At 41.0% G+C, this 17,826-nt stretch overlaps 1 protein-coding gene across 1 annotated transcript in view; it reads left to right on the forward strand.

The window, feature by feature from the left end:
• Window positions 1–17,826, forward strand: part of LOC124776158 (dynein axonemal heavy chain 3) — a 1,197,897-nt gene that overhangs the window by 948,809 nt on the left and 231,262 nt on the right. The window contains exon 54 of the mRNA XM_047250998.1: window positions 12,892–13,053. Within this exon, the coding sequence (XP_047106954.1) occupies window positions 12,892–13,053 (162 nt within the window). The remainder of the gene's footprint in view (window positions 1–12,891; window positions 13,054–17,826) is intronic.

The following is a 17,826-nucleotide window of genomic DNA, read 5'->3' on the forward strand; positions in this document are numbered from 1 at the left end:
CTCTCTCTCCACTAAACAGGAGATGCTGTGCAGTAGATAGGTTCACTTAAAAGGAGACTAAGCTATTGGACAGAGGTCTTCCTCACACTTAGGAAAAACACACACACACACACACACACACACACACACACACACACATGGACACTGCTATTTCTGTGTACTGAGGCCTGACTGAGATGAGTAGCTATCTCAGCTGGTGTGGGTAGTGTTGTAACAAAAAAGAATGTTAGTGGTGATAAAGAGGAAGGGCTAGCTGGAGGTTGGGGGTGGATGCTGTAGTGAGCAGAGACATGGTGGGGATGAGATGTTGGGCTGGTAAGTGCAGCGAATGGAAGCTGTATTGGAGGGGGGGCACAAAAGTGGCAATGACTATACATGTGCCTGTGGCTACAGAATGCATGCATGAGGCTTGAATGGGAGCTGGTAAGAGATAGACACAGGTGGAAGACAATGACTATTGGAAGTTTGGATCAGGAGGGTCAGACAAACGAATGCCTGTGATAGGACTGTAGTGGTTAATAGTGGGAGGATGTGTGGGACAAGTCTTGTATCGTATTCTGCTACAGGGATATTTGTCACAGTCTAGCGATGTAAGGGGTACCAAATTTGTTATAAAAGTCAGTAAATTACTCAATGGACAGCATTTTTCAGTATAGGTATTTCGTTCATTCCGAGCAAGTATTGATTAGTGATGTCATCGTCTAGACGCGTGTTGACTGTAATCTGAATCCATTTTAGCAAACTAATAGTTTCTTTCAGGCGACAAAATTTTATTGATTATGAAATATCAGTTGTTGAGGTTTATTCAGAATGGGAAACGTTAATTAGTAATTGCAGACCATAATTTATCTGTTTAATATAAAGGTTTTTTGAATTTTGTGTGCTTGAGAAAGTGTGAATTTATGTGCGGCTTTTACTCTGAGACGATTTATCACTTAGAGTGCTAAAAGTGCACGTGTAGAGCTTGCTGACTTGTGTGGTGAATTTTATTTTTTGTGATTTTGACCTGAATGCAGCCAAATCCAGTTTCATTTATTCTTTACAGGAGATAAACACATCATGTTATTTCAAAAGAGTCGTTTAGCCCATTAAGGAAAACTGGAACCTGTGGGCTCGATTTGAAATACGTTACACAATAGTGCATGATTGAGCTGTCCAGTGAATCGCGTACAATAGTTTGCAAGCGCATTTGGACTTAATGCACAAAGTTGGAAATTAATTTTGAGAGAAGTTCTGATTTTGACGAAAATGAACCCAAAGTTTATTCAAAATATCGAGGTTCTGTTTTAATTGAGACACACATCACCTTGTTGTTCACGTTGCTAGCAACACTGTAATGCAGATTAATTAATTCATTAGAACTATTTGCGATGTAATAAGTCCCATTATACATACAAACTGTTACATGAAATTTGCTGACCACATGAGAATATGAGAGTGATTTTATTTCCAGAAATGCCAATAAACCAGTGGTTTCAAAAGTTAAATTACTAACTGTTGTGTAACTTCATTGATTGTCCCACTCCACTACTGAACGTGTTGTATCGTGTCTCTTCACAAGAGATCTCGAGAAGCCGGGATAAACAAGAAACAAGAAGAAGACTAAAGAAGAGGCATCGATATAATGGGACAATGGATTGGGGGACAGGTGATTAGAGGTGAGCAAGGATATTGCTTACATTAGGTGGGTGGCAGAAAACTACTGTAGGAGCGATGGGAAGGATATTTCTCATCTCAGGGCACAACAAGAGGTAGTGGGAACCCTGGAAGTGGGGATTGATTCAGTGGCTCCAGTTCTGGGTGGCACTGAGTCACCAAAGGAGTGCTGCTTTTTGACAGGACAGTGGGTAAGTGAGGGATTGCAGGTGGCTGGGTCGAACAGGGGCAGGGGATCTGTTTCTGAAGAAGTTGGAGAGGGTAATTATTAAGGGCTACAGGGAGATGCTTGGCATGTAAAAAGGGACTGTTCATCACTGCAAGTGTGATGACCACAGGTGGCTAGGATCTGTGGAAGGGATTCTTTGGTGTAAAATGGGTAGCAGCTGTTGAAGTGGAGGCATTGTTGGAGGTTAGCAGGTTTGATGAAGACAGGGGTACTCATTTAATCATCTGTTAGATGGAAATCAACATCAAGGTAGCTTGCTTGTCAGGCAGGGGAGGACCAGATGAAGTGAATTAGGGAGAAGCTAAATGGTTCAAATGGCTCTGAGCACTATGGGACTCAACTGCTGAGGTCATTAGTCCCCTAGAACTTAGAACTAGTTAAACCTAACTAACCTAAGGACATCACAAACACCCATGCCCGAGGCAGGATTCGAACCTGCGACCGTAGCGGTCTTGCGGCTCCAGACTGCAGCGCCTTTAACCGCACGGCCACTTCGGCCGGCTAGGGAGAAGCTGCTGAGAAGGAATGTGGCTTGGGTGTCCTCACCATTAGTCCAGATCATCATATCATCAGTGAATCCATACCAGGTGAGTGACATGGGAGTGTGGGTGGCTAGGAAGGATCCTTCTAGATCACCTGTGAAAAGTTTGATGTAGGATGGTGCCATGCTGGTGCCCACTACTGTTCTGCAAATTTATTTGTGGGTGATGCCTTCAAATGATAAGTAATTGTGGGTGAAAATATAGTTGGCCAGGGTTTCCAAGAAGGAAACTGCAGGTTTGGAATCAGTCATCTGTTGGGAAAGTTTGTTTTCAGTGGCATAAGGGCATGTGCATTGGGGGTGTAAATGCTCATGGAGGTGGCATCAATAGTGATGAGCTGGGCACGAGATGGTAAAGGGACAGTAAGTGTGGATAGTCAGTAGCTGAAACAGTTTGTGTCTTTTAGACAGGGTAGGTAGCTTACAAACAATACTGGGAAGCATTGTGTAAGTATCAGAGCAGGGAGCAGTAGGGGTTAGGATTACAATAGACTTCAGTGAGAGGGTTGACTTGATCTAGGTATTTCAGGAAGGACAGGAGATTGTGCTAGATTTATTGAATGGGACTACTGTGGCAGGGCCTGTAGGTGGATGTGTCTGACAGCTGGCAGAGTCTCTCTGCTAGTTAATTCTGTTGTCATAAGCTGGATTAGAAGTTTGAGATCACTTTTTAAGTGATGTATTGCATTTCTTTCTGTGGATGTGAGGTCAGTGTCCCTGTTGAAGATTTGGGGAATGATAGTGATGCAAGTTACAAGTTGGAAGTTCTGGAAAGTTATCATGGGATGATTTGTGGCAACTGCGATTGGATTGTAGACAGCTGGAGGAGTAGATTTGGTAAGACAGGGTTGTATCATGGGTTTAGGTCTAGTCCAGTTGGTAAGGTTGGTGGCAAAAATGTGTTTAGCAAATCCAGCGTGATTGAATATGGGAGTGGGGCAAAAGCTGAGACCTTTGGAAGAGAACTTATTCTTTTGCAACACTGAGGGTATTGGTGCACAGTTTCATAACTGTTTTGCTGGTCTTTTTATGCTCTGGCTTGTGTAGGGTAGTGGAAGGAAATTCTGATGATGTGATAGATGTAGTAGGCCCACAAAGTATAGCTGTCAGACACATCCAACTACAAACCCTGCTGCAACCAAAAATCCTTGTTCTGTCCCAGAACCTTTCACCTGAGTCACTACACCCCACACTCCTACTTTCTATATGCTTGCTATAACACATAAATACAATCACCCATTATTGTTTGATACTGCATACATGGGCAGAATGTCTGTCGTTATGCACCAATGCCTGCAGCCTATTACTTCTAACTTATCCTCCTATACAAAAGGCACTAACTGTTTCCTCCACTGACTCGCCGCAGTTCCTGTTCCCTTACCACCTGGTGCCCTGCACATCACTGTCGATGGCACCTCCCTGTACACTTACATCCCCAATGCGCATGTTTTCACTTTGACTGAAAACAACATTTCGCAACAGCTTACTGACACAAAACCTACAATCCATTCCTGGACGCCACAGCCAAGTGGATTCTCACCCACAGTTTATTTTCCTTTGAAGGCATCATCTATGAGTCTGCAGAACAGCACTGGTCACATGTATGGCATCATCATATGCAACCTATTCGTGGGCAACTTAGAGGAATACTTCCTAGCCACCCACAATCCCGTATCAGAAACCTTTTTCAGATTCATTGTGGACATCTTCACAATAGGGACCAAGGCTGTGGATAGCCTATCCACATTCCTACAAAATCTTGACACCTTCTCCCTCATTCACTTGAGCTTGCCCATTGCCACCCGACGAGATACCTTGCTCGCTGTTGACTTCCACTTCACACATGATTCTGTCAGTACCCTCATCTACTTCTAGACTACCAGCCACCAACAAAATCACCATTTCACAAGCTGCCAGCAATTCCATATCAAGAAGTCCTTTGATGGATAAATGGATGGATGGATGGATTCAAAATCATTGGGCACCAAACAACTTGGTCATTAGCATCCTTTCAAAGGTTCAAGTTGTTGGTGAATGAGTGGTACCCTTCTTAAAATGGAGATCTAAGGTCATATATTAATAGCAACAGCAATTCAAAATGTGACATACAAATGTCAGTAGATTTAGTCATACCATTGTCACATGTTGAAAGAATTAATTAAACAGAAGAACTCTTAGTAAGAAGGCTGGTTGATCATGGAACTGAAAAGATCAGCCAGCCACTAAGAAACGTATTAAAATCTCCATCCAATTAAATTGGGCAGGAGTCCTGATGCCAAATGAAATGTCAACAATTATCTGCCGTTGGTTCATCATCACCTAAAATGTGGGGGTAAGTCCCTTAGCAGACCAAAGGCTTCCCTTCTAACAAGCATATAAAACACAGGACATCAAAATATGATGCAGCGTGAATGTGACACCACAAACACTCCATTCCAGTGAGTCTTGGCACAAAAGATGTGTGTGTGTCATTGGACAGTGACTGATATAAAGGTAAGTGAGGATCACTTCGTCCATTTGTGGAGTTTGAAAGGATGTGTGCCATGGACAAATAGTCAGTTTGACTGAACACAGTTTGTTGTTACCCACTCCCAGCCACTGCCGTTCCCACTCAGCCAACACTTGCTTTGTCACCAGTGACTCTACAGGCTATAGACGGATGTAAACTTGAGGTGTGGTAGTTTTCTGATAGGCTGCTTTCACTACTCTGTCATCTTCATCATAATCCTTGATTCCTATGAATCCATGGAGGTAGCAGAAGGCCATCTCTTTCTTCTGCTTATGCAGGAGATGGACAGTGTATTGGAGATGTGCTGGAAAAATTTGCTGAATAGCCTGCAGAGCAATAGGGTATCTGTCCAGACAAGATACCTATCTCCACCAAGAAATGCCAGGTGCTCCAGTGCCTTCTTAGCCACTCACAGCTCTGCATAGTATGCTGAGATGCGGTTCAGTAGGCAGAGTTTAGTGACAAAATGTGAGAAGATCCCCCCTGCTTCTATCCACTGATAAAAACCAGCATGTGGTGTGGATACTTTGGTAAATGCTGCTAAAAAAAAAAAAAAAAAAAAAAAAAAAAAAAAAAAGTTTTAAAACTAAAGTGGTGAGCTTGTTGTACTACATCATGCCCAAGTTAAGAATGGGGCTGTCAGTCATCCAGGGAGCAGATTTACTCCATCCCAGCTTAAGAATTGGTATGTCTGATACACCAAGTTGTCCAAGATATTCCTTCTCACATACAAAATAAGGCTCAGTAGCCTTGTGACTGTTAAACCTCCATGCTATGAGAGGTGCAGCTCTGACATCGACACAAGTATTGTAAGAGATGCACTGCACTTTATATACATGTCACACCACAAGTAGTTCTCACAAGATGGGTTCTGTAGAATGTGACCGAGCTAGACTGATCTCCTCCCCAGTTCTTATCACTAAGTTGTTTTAAAATGTTTAGGGTCTTTAGGCATCTACATTCCAAGTCACAGAGGTGTGGCAACTGCGTTATCCTCTGATGAAAGACGAGGTCTGAGAAATTTATTGGACTTTTAAATTATAAGGTGTTTCTCCTCAGCTGGAGTTTTGGATAGGGAAAGCATTTATGTGAACAATTGAAACAAACACACACTGTTTTTTCTGTGGAGAACTTAGAACTAGTGGTATCAACCCATTTGCCCACCCCATTAAGTGTCAGCAATAGTTGGCATGTAATAGTCATGAGACTGGAAAAAGGGCACAATATCACAAAGTTATCCACAATTAAGGAATAACTGACTAGATTCCTCTTTATGGAAGAGATACTATTAATCACTATAGCAAAAAGGATCATGATCAGAATTCTACCCTTAGGAACGCCGTTCCCTTGAGTTAGCACCGATACTGGAAATATCCTCTAGTTTGGAAGGACTTTGACAACATGGGCTGATTCCAGGAAAACCCCATTCATGCAGCTGACAGTAGATGTTGAGCCTACAAATGGTATCACTGGCTTTCTCCAGGTCGAGAAATATACTAATAAACTGCCATTTGTCTAGGAATGATTCTTATATTGCATCCTCTAATTGGAGAAAATTGTCAAGAGTAGACCAGTAATTCCCAAATTGGAAAAGTCAGAACAATCCCCTGGTTTTGAGAGCCCACACTAGGCATTGGTTTGTCATCCATTTGAGGGTCTTTGCTACACAGCTAGTGAGCACAACTTTCCCTTTACTATCTGGAGATAACCTGTTCTTCCCTGGCCTTAGAAATGGGATCAGAGTGTCCTCCCGGCTAAGATCCACATAATAGCTCTCAGCCTATATTTGACTGAAGAGCATAGGAGGAACTCTTTTGCCTCCATTGGTAAGTGTCATTAACATGCCATATTAAATCCTATCAGGACGTGGAGAAATATCATGTGTAGCAGTTAGTGCTGACTGTAGTTCTCACATGAAGAAAGGGCAATTTTATGGCTCTGGCAGTTGTCTTGTCCCTTTTCCTCCGTTTGTTCCCCCTGTTGGTGGAATCAAGGACTGATGAAATAAGTGGAAGTGAAATCACAAAAGTGTTTTGCCAATGCCTGTGCTACTTCTGTAGCTGCTGTTTGAACACCAACCACTGTTTAGTATGGCAATTATTGGGCCTGGACGTTCAGTCCCTGATATCTTCTGAACTAACTCCCACACCCTCGCTGCTTGTGTGAAATTGCTAATGGACATTAAAATTTCTCTCCATGCCTTGTGTCTGCTCTCCTAAATGAGTCACCTACAAATATCTTTAGCCTCAGCAGCTGAAACACTGTGAGGTTGTCTCCACTTAGTCTGTTCCTGAACCTACTTAATGCAGCATGCCAGTACCTAATTGCTAAATGACATTCCTCATTCCACCATGGGATGTCTTTTCTTCTAGGTTGGCCATAAGTTGTAAGAATGGGGGAATCAGCAGCAATGGACATAATACTTGTGTTCTGGTACACCCACACCTGGTTGCTATCACAGTGTGGGAATATGGCCACTCAGCTCTATAGTGGCCAGTTCGGCCAACTGAACATCCAGTTAGGTGGCCCCCATTCTCTGCACTTTAGTTGCTGCTAGATGAAGCCAGATGCGAAAGTGGTCACTGGAGTGTAAACTCGTAACCACTTCCCACATAACAGTACCTGTGAGGGTAGGAGATCATAGGATGAGATCTGTATCAGACAGTGACGCAACAGCCATGCAAAAGCACATCATATTTCCTGTACAAAGTAAACAGATGTCCTCTGATAGTAGCAGTCTCTCAACTGCCCGTCCCGTGGGGTAGACAGTAGAAGAGCCCCATAGCACATGGTGTGCAATGATATCACCACATAACAAGAATTGGTGGGGGAGTTGATGCTCAAGATCAGTAAGTGCTGTGCCATCATGGGGTTCCTGTGGTGGGATACAGCCTAGCCACCCACGGTTGTAAAAGCTACAGTCATGAGCTGTCTCTCTTCAAATATGCCGTGGGTCTGCCTTAGGCCTTCACAGGTCATAACTACCCTCTCAAACTTGTTGAGAAACAATAACTGTTCTCTGCAGTCACATGCCATCCCCCACATAGCCGTTGTCTAGCCACAGAAGAGGCCTGTCATGTGACTCAGCACCATCCAGAACTGGAGCAAATAGACCAAATCCTTTTCCTCTCATCATGCACAGCAGTATTACACTGCCCAACTAACCTCCACAATATCCTTGTCCATGCCTATTCCACCTGTCTCTCAACCATTGCCCCATGGCACATATACCTGCGACAGGCCCAGATACAACAACTGTCCCATACATCCTCCCACTTCCATCTACTCCATTCCTAGCACAGGCATTATCTACCCAATCAAAAGTATAGCCACCTGTGATCTACCAACTAATTTGCAACCACTGTGCCACTTTCTACATGTGGATGACAGCTAACATGCTGCTCAAGAGTATATTCTTCCCTCTAATTGACTGTTTCACAGCCTGTACTATCCAACACCAGGTTCTCTGAACTGTGCAGGTGGGAACTCTCCCTGCAGCATGTCCTTCATTTCTCTTCTACATCTACATCTACATCTACATGGATACTCTGCAAATCACATTTAAGTGCCTGGCAAAGGGTTCATCGAACCACCTTCACAATTCTCTATTATTCCAATGTCGTATAGCGCACGGAAAGAATGAACACCTATATCTTTCCATATGCTCTCTGATTTCCCTTATTTTATTGTGGTCATCGTTCCTCCCTATGTAGGTCAGTGTCAACAAAATATTTTCGCATTTGGAAGAGAAAGTTGATGATTGGAATTTTGTGAGAAGATTCCGTCACAATGAAAAATATCTTTCTTTTAATGATGTCCAGCCCAAATCCTGTATCATTTCTGTGACACTCTCTCCCATATTTCTTGATAATACAAAACATGCTGCTTTTCTTTGAACTTTTTCAATGTACTCTGTCAGTCCTATCTGGTAAGGATCCCACACCGTGCAGCAGTATTCTAAAAGAGGACAGACAAGTGTAGTGTAGGCAGTTTCCTTAGTACGTCTGTTAATTTTCCAAGTGTCCTGCCAATAAAATGCAGTCTTTGGTTAAACTTCCCCACAACATTTTGTATGTGTTCCCTCCAATTTAATTTGTCCGTAATTGTAATACTTAGGTATTTAGCTGAATTTATGGCTTTTAGATTAGACTGATTTATCATGTAACCAAAGATTAACGAGTTCCATTTAGCACTCATGTGGATGACCTCACACTTTTCTATATTTAGGGTCAACTGCAACTTTTCGCGCCATTCAGATATTTTTTCTAAATCGTTTCGCAGCTTGTTTTGATCTTCTGATGACTTTATTAGTTGATAAACGACAGTGTCATCTGCAAACAACCAAAGACAGCTGCTCAGATTGTCTCCCAAATCATTTATATAGATAAGGAACAGCGAAGGGCCTATAACACTACCTTGAGGAATGCCAGAAATCACTTCTGTTTTACTCGATGACTTTCTGTCAGTAACTACGAACTGTGACTGCTCTGACAGTAAATCACAAATCCAGTCACATAACTGGGACGATATTCCCTATGCAAGCAATTTCACTAAAAGCCACTTGTGTGGTACCATGTCAAAAGCCTTCCGGAAATCCAGAAATATGGAATCACTCTGAAATCCCTTGTCAATAGCACTCAACACTTCATGTGAATAAAGAGCTAGTTGTGTTTCAAAGAAACGATGTTTCCTAAACCCATGTTGACTGTGTGTCAATAGATGGTTTTCTTCGAGGTAATGTTTGAACACAATATATGTTCCAAAATCCTGCTGCATATTGATGTCAACGATATGGGCCTGTGATTTAGTGGATTACTCCTACTACCTTTCTTGATTATTGGTGTGAGCTGTGCAACTTTCCAGTCTTTGGGTACGCATCTTTCATCGAGCGAACGGTTGTATGTGATTGTTAGGTATGGAACTAATGCATCAGCATATTCCGAAAGGAGCCTAATTGGTATACAGTCTGGGTCAGAAGACTTGCTTTTATTAAGTGATTTAAGTTGCTTCACTACTCCAAGGATATTTACTTCTACGTTACTCATGTTGACAGCTGTTCTCAATTAGAATTCTGGAATATTTACTTTGTCTTATTTTGTGAAGGCATTTCGGAAGGCTGTGTTTAGTAACTCCACTTTGGCAGCACTGTCTTCGATAGTATCTCCATTGTTGTCATGCAGAGAAGGCATTAATTGTTTTTGCCACTAAGATACTTCACATACGACCAGAATCTCTTTGGATTTTCTGCCAGGTTTTGAGATAAAGTTTCATTGTGGAAACTGTTATAAGCGTCTCACATTGAAGTCCACACTAAATTTTGAGCTTCTGCAAAAGACCACCAATCTTGGGGATTTTGCGTCTGTTTGAATTTGGCATGTTTGTTTCATTGTTTCTGCAACAGTGTTCTAACCCATTTTGTGTACCAGGGAGGATCAGCTCCAGCGTTTGTTAATTTATTTAGTATAAATCTCTCAATTGCTGCTGATACTATTCCTTTGAATTCAAGCCACATCTGGTCTACACTTATATTATTAATTTGGAATGAGTGGAGATTGCCTGAATTGAAGTGAATTTTATCTACTTTTTTGAATAGGTATATTTTCAGTTATATTTGGAGGATTTGGGGATTACAGTATTCAGTCTCGCTACGACAAACCTGTGTTCACTAATCCCTGAATCAGTTTTGATGCTTTTTATTAACTCAGGATTATTTGTTGATTAACTCAGGTTTATTTGTTGCTAAGAGGTCAAGTGTGTTTTCACTACTGTTTACTATTTGCGTGGGCTCATGAACTAACTGTTCAAAATAATTTTCAGAAAATGCGTTTAGCACAATTTCAGATATTTTATGCATACCTCCGGAATTGAACATCTATTTTCACCAACATATCGAGGGTAAATTAAAGTCACCACCAACTATTATTGTATGAATCAGATACGTGTTTGAAATCAAACTCAAGTTTTCTTTGAACCTTTCAGCAACTGTATCATCTGAATTGGGAGCTTGGTAAAAGGATGCAATTATTATTTTATTCTGGTTGCCAACAATGACCTCTGCCCATACTAACTCACAGGAAATACCTACTTCAGTTTCACGACAAGTTAAACTACTTCTGACAGCAACAAACACGCCACCGCCAATCATGTGTAGCCTATCCTTTCGGAACACCGTTAGGTTCTTCGCAAAACTTTTGGCTGAGCTTATATCCAGCTTTAGCCAGATTTCAGTGCCTATAACGATTTGAGAATCAGTGCTTTCTATTAGCACTTGGAACTCTGGTACTTTCCCAACACAGCTCAACAATTTACAACTGTTATACCAATGGTTCCTGTATCTACGTTCTTCCTGTGTTCAGCCTGCACCCTTTGTGACTGAAGCCCTTCTTGTGTTTTCCTAAGACCCTCTAACCTTAAAAACTGCCCAGTCACGCCACACAGCCCATGCTACCCATGTAGCTGCCTCCTGTGTATAGTGGACACCTGACCTATTCAGTGGAACCCGAAACACAACCACCCTTTGGCGCAAGTCGAGGAATCTGCAGCCTACACGGTCGCAGAATTGTCTGAGCCTCAGATTCAGACCCTCCACTCGGCTCTGTACCAGAGGTCTGCAATCAGTCCTGGCGACTAGGCTGCAAATGCTCAGCTCTGCTTTCCTCTTGCAAGCAAGACTGGCAGCCTTTACCACTTCTGTTAGTCGCTCAAAGCCAGAGAGAATCTCATCTGATCCAAAGTGACACATATCATTGGTACCGACATGAGCAACCACCTGCATTTGGCCGCACCCTGTGCTCTTCATGGCATTCGGGAGGACCTTTACCACATCTGGAATGACTCCATCCGGCATGCACATGGAGTACACATTGGTTTTCTTACTATTCTTGTCAGCCAAGTCCCTAAGGCGTCCCATAACGTGCCTAATGTTGGAGCTCCCAATTTACCCTCCTGATCCCAACCTCCAATAGTCATTGTCCTCCACCTGTGTCTATCTCCTTCCTACCTCCAATTCAAGCCTCATGCACACATTCTGTACCCAACACAGCTTCTCTTTGCCGCACTTAACAGCCCAACACCTCATCCCAACCATGCCTCTGCTCACTACAGTATCTCCCCCCCCCCCCCCCCCCCCTTGCCCCCTGCTGATCCTACCCCTTCATCCTCCACTAACTCACTATCTCAGTCAGGTCTCAGCACTTGTAAATGGCAGTGTCTATATGTGTGTGTGTACGTTTTTTGTGTTTCTAAATGAGAAGGCCTTTGTCCTTTAGCTTAGTCTACTTTTAAATGTACTTGTTTACTGCTCATCATCTCCTTGATGTGATATGAACCATTCTATCCTAATTCATATTGTTGTAGCTTCCTGTTTAGTGCAGAGAAGAAAACATAAACAAAAACAGATTGACAAGGCAACATTATTTAGTGAGACATGAAATGTCTAACAGCATTGTTTAGTCGAAGCTTGTTTAGTCGAAGCATATTTCCTGCACTAGAATTACATGTTTTCTAATACATCACATGATTACAAGTGAAAGACGATCATAATTAATACAGTGTCATATACTTTCAAAGCTAGAGCCATGTACATTAACTTTATTCCTGTATCTCAAAGCAATACAAATGAAAATCTAAACTTTAATGTTGAATTATTTTTCATTAAAATACTAATCTTGAAATCTGTCTTTAAATTCCAGTCAGCCATGCTGTATTTGTTGCACTAGTTTAAGGATGGGTGAATTTTTTTTTCTTGCATAGTAATACCAGCAAAATGTTATTAAAAATAGTAGTTGTTAAATGATTTAATTCTTTGACATGTCAGTCACTGCCCAATGTTGAGCACTTAAAGAGTTTCTTTCATTAATTTGGAGTTCTTTTTTTAAAAAATCAAACTTAAAGTAACACTAACCAAAGAATTAATTTATAATCTTAAAATTTAATGAAGTCTGTTTTATGTTCCAGTCAATAGTGAACAGTGTTCCATCAGATAATTTGGAAATTCGCATAGGAAATCTAAATAGTTACTTCACAAGCAGCATTTACAAGAATGTTTGCCGTTCACTATTTGAAAAAGACAAACTGATTTTTTCCTTAGTCCTGTGCATAGGTATCTTGCGATCAAAGGTTAGTTCCTTTAGTTTCTCAGTAAATTTTTTATATCTGTATCTAAGTGTATTAGTTTTGAATGTAGATTTCATGATTCCTTGAAGCACAGCATGATTATTATGAAACATCCTTTTCATATAGTTGTTATGTATATTTTGATAACTCAGTTAGTGTAAACATAGATTTGTAAGTCACGAGTCTGTATGTCAAAAACATAATATAAGTTGCCTTATTTTCCACTAGAAATGTTTTGTATACATGGGAGATACATTATTAAACTTTCATAACATTGATGTGTAACATGTGATCAGAGACCACATGTACCAAACAAATATAATGCCATAGATTATGCTTTGCAATAGAGTGAATAGGTGTCTGTGACATTTTTTAAGCATTCTAGCCTTGTTGGGAGCTGTGGTTAGGAATTTACTACTCAGCCAAAGTCAGATTTTTCCATTGCACCTGCACTTTCATTAATCCCTTTTAACAGTGTTTACTTTTTATTTTGTCCACCGTTTGATAAAGAATGAAAAGTAAGAATATTTCTTTCATCTTTAACTTGGTGTTTATTGTCTGCTCACTCTACTTTTTTCCCTTTGCACTCCTTCTGTTATTATAGTTTCGTATTCCATTTGTCTAACTGTCTCATTCTTCATTGAAAAGTTTTCAATCTGTTTGCCTCCCTAACTTACTGATTGTCATCTGTTGAGCAATAGATTATTATCTGTCCAGGGATATAGATGTGGTCTGCCTCTGTTTGTTATTTTACCTTGTTTGTTGCTTAAATGACACATGCATTTAACCTTAAATTTTCCATTCTGATTAGAATTTTGCAACTTTTAAGATTTCCTCAATCTTCTATCTTCATTCTGCTTATTGTTTCATATATTAGATCCACAAACCTGATGGAGCATTGTGACAAAATGTATGTGGGATAAACAGTAGATACAAAACACAAATGGTGCATCAAACACCAGCAACACTCCTGCCTTCTACAGCACAACAAATCTGCTTTGACTGAATGTATTATTACTGCTGACCATTTCATGGAGTACAGAAAAGTACTGACAAAAGCCTCATCCTCTGAGTTTCATTGGCCAAGGAAGCTGTGGGAATGCAATTTGCAGTCAATCTCCTCAATCAAGAAGAAGGTTTCCAACTTGACAATCATAGAAAATACTTATTTCACATCTTCGCTCTCAAAGGAATTACTTTCCTGAGCGTTTGCTGCCTTGTATTCCAACATATATGTGCTATTTTAATAAATAACCACATAATTTGGAAGCACTATGAATTTGTTAGTGTAGCATGAGCAGTGTTCTATTCTTAGACACATAAATTATTATCTATGACTGATTCTCTTGTGATAGTTGTTCTATCTCTGATGCATGGGAGTTTAGTCTACAGTGCATTTGTATGAGGTCTCTTAAAAGTCCAGAACATTTCTAATTTTGCACCAAGCGTGTGTTGGAGTGAAATGTGGGTTGCATCCCTGCACATGCCTGTGATAATGTGTAACTGCCGTAAGTTTAATTTTTGTATGTCTGCTAGTTATTGTTCAGTGCTGTATTGAGTAGAACATTGTGTCACACAGTTTGCAAATTCGAGATGGCAGACATAGAGGGGCAGCAAAGCGTCTGCACTAAATTATATATGAAATTCAATAAAGCCTTTACGGATACATACTGAATGATACGGGAAGCCTACAGCAATGAGTGCTTAAGCCGTACTTGACATTATGAACGGTTCACATGGTTTAAAAATGGTCCAACGGAAGTTACAGATGAGTCTAGTTTAGGATGCCCTTTGACGTCATCCAATGACGTTCTTGTCAGGAGTGTCAACGAAACTGTGCATGCCAATCGAAGACTGACTGTTCGAGAGATTGCAGATGAATGTAACATTTCAGTTGGATCATTCCATGAAATCCAGACTGAGCATCCTGTAATGCATGTTGCTGCCAGTTTCGTCCCACGGCTCATGAGTCAAGACCAGAAAGACCTTAGCCACACCATCTGTGAAGATCTTTTGGATCACAAAAATGAGAACAGGGAGTTGCATAAGAAAATCATAACTGGTGATGAGACATTGGTCTACAGTTATGATACTGAGACCAAGGTTCAGTCTTCACAATGGGTCGGGGAAGATTCTCCAATACCAAAGAAAGCTCATCACGTAAGGTCAAATGTCAATTCTTTGTAAGAATGAAAATAGTCAATTATTGACAAAATTATTTAATTGGATGGATAAAAAATCTAATCACCAAGCAGTGACAAAACACACACATAAATGATGGTTGTAACTGTCAATCTTTCAGAGCCAGTGGCTCCTTCTTCAGGCAGAAGGCTTGAAGGGGAAGGAAGAGGATTGAAGGAAAAGGACTGCATAGGTCTAAGAAAAGGGGTAGATTTTTGGACTTCCCTGACCCGCAGTTCTAGGTGACTTTCCCGAAATCTACCCCTTTTCCTTGACCTCTCCAGTCCTTTCCCTTCGACCCTCTTCCTTCCCCTTCAACCCTTCTGCCTGAAGATGGAGCCACTAGCTCCAAAAGCTTGCCAATTACAATAGTCATTTATGTGTGTGTTCTTCTGCCACTTGGTAAGTAGATTTTCATCCATTCAATTAAATAATGATAGTTTTTTTGAATTTGTGCCACAGAGACAAACTGTTAATCGATGGTCTTATCAGGACATATTGTGACACTTGCAAGGAAATGTGAGAAGGAAACAGCTTGAAATGTAGCAAGACAATTCATGGCTCTTGCACCATGACAATGCATCCACACATTCATCCCTGTTGGTGTGTAACTATCGCAGAAAAATGAAACACTGTGTTGCCTCCATACTCTACAGCCCTGTCCCTTTGGACTTTTTTTTATATCAAAAGTTTTGTTTACTTGTTTATTTCATTTGCACTGAGAGTTTTACTGGTAGTGTGGATTAAGACTGAATTAAAGAGCATCCTGTTGGGCACATCTTACTCCGTTAAAGAGCATTAGTGTTTTATGGCATTTTACAAGGGCTGATCAACAGACTGAAACTGATTTTTTCCTGTGGCTTCCATTATAGTTTCCTGCCTGTACCATGAATATTTGAAAAATGTGGGGTTTTGTGTATAATGTCCATAGGTGGCAGCACTCTTGTATTGGTAGGTTGGTAATAATCCTCTGGTCTGTAGACACTGTTTGCTTTTCACATACCAAACATTGGAGGTTATGTGGGAGGAGCAGTGTAGTGCAACAAAATTCCATGTTCGGTTAAACCATATGACCACTGAAACTTATGAAAAGATGTAGCAAGTATAAGGTGAAGATGCACTATGATGTGCAACAGTGTTTGAGTGGTTCAAGGACTTCACAGAAGGCTGACTTGTCTATGTTAAGCAAGGTGGACCTGGTGTTTTTTGGCTTTTGTTGTGACTGTAGTCAATGTCAAAACAGTTACTGTAATTATCAGTGAGGACCAGCAGATAACTTTGAATAACATCAGTGAAGTGTTGAGAATTTCATATGGCAGCATCTTTACGATTGTGGACGATCATCTCTCTGTGACCTAAGTTTGTTCCTGTTGAATGCCATGGCTGTTGACTCCCAAACAAAAGGCTGTGTGAATAGAGATGAGCTGTGAGGTGCTGTGTCTCGTTGTTTACAAGAGAGGGTGCATTTCTGGAATTATCAGCAGAAATGAGTCGTGGCTGCGTCATTACTATAGTGAAGGAAAATGAGCTAGTACAGTGTGGAAATCACCAGGTTCTCCAACATCAAAAGAGGTGAAAGCTGTTCCATTTGCATCGAAAATGATGGTGAGCACCTTTTTTTACTGTCATGAAATTATTTAGCAGCATGTGGTTCCTCCTCCCACAGCTGTTGCAATAGCATACTACATGTCAGTATTGGCTAAACTGAGGAAGCACATTGCAAGGAAATGACCAGAATTGTGGCCTCACACTGCAAATTTAGTCACACAGTTTCTAGCTCAGGTCAACATTACCTGTGTACCACATCCACATTAAAGCCCTGATCTTGCATCCTGTAATTTTATTTCATTCCCGTCACTAAAGGCAAAGCTTCAGTGCATTCAGTTTGAGAATTCTGAAACAGTGCTCTAGAAAAGGAAGGCAATTCTCAATAATCTGACAAAGAATGGCCTGCATCATGTATTCTAGGACTGGAAGATATGCTATAAAATATCCATTCAGGTAAGAGATAAGTTGCTCATGGATGTCTAGACAGTATGGGAAGGGTTTTTTGGTGTGTAAGTGTTGGAAGCTGTCAAAATGAAGATACTCTTGGTGGTTAGTGTGTTTAATGTGAACAGAGGTGTATATGAAGCCATCAGAAAGTTGGAGGTCAATGTCTAGGATGGTGGCATGCTGGTCTGAAGAAGACCATGCGGAGTGGATGGGAGAGTTGTTGAGTTTGTGAAAGGATGTGGATAGGGTTCCTCGGACTGGAGTCCAGATCATGAAAATATCATCAGTGAACCTGAACTAGACTAGGGGTTGGGAGTTTTGGGATACTAGGAAGGCCTCCTGTAGATGGCCTATAAACAAGTTGTCATAGGAGGGTGCCATGTGTGAGCCCATGGCTGTGCCATGCAATTGTTTTTATATCTTCCCTTCAAAGGAAAAGTAGTTGTGAGTTAGGATAAAGTTAATAAGGTGTATGAGGAATGAGGTAGTGGATTTGGAGGCTGAAGGACACCGGGAAAGAAAGTGTTCAGTAGCTGTAAGACCATGAGCATGAGGGCTGTTGGCATAAAGAGTAATTTCATCAACAGTGATGGTAGGCAT

This window comes from Schistocerca piceifrons, chromosome 2, assembly GCF_021461385.2.
Source record: "Schistocerca piceifrons isolate TAMUIC-IGC-003096 chromosome 2, iqSchPice1.1, whole genome shotgun sequence".
Classification (NCBI taxonomy): Eukaryota; Metazoa; Arthropoda; class Insecta; order Orthoptera; family Acrididae; genus Schistocerca; species Schistocerca piceifrons.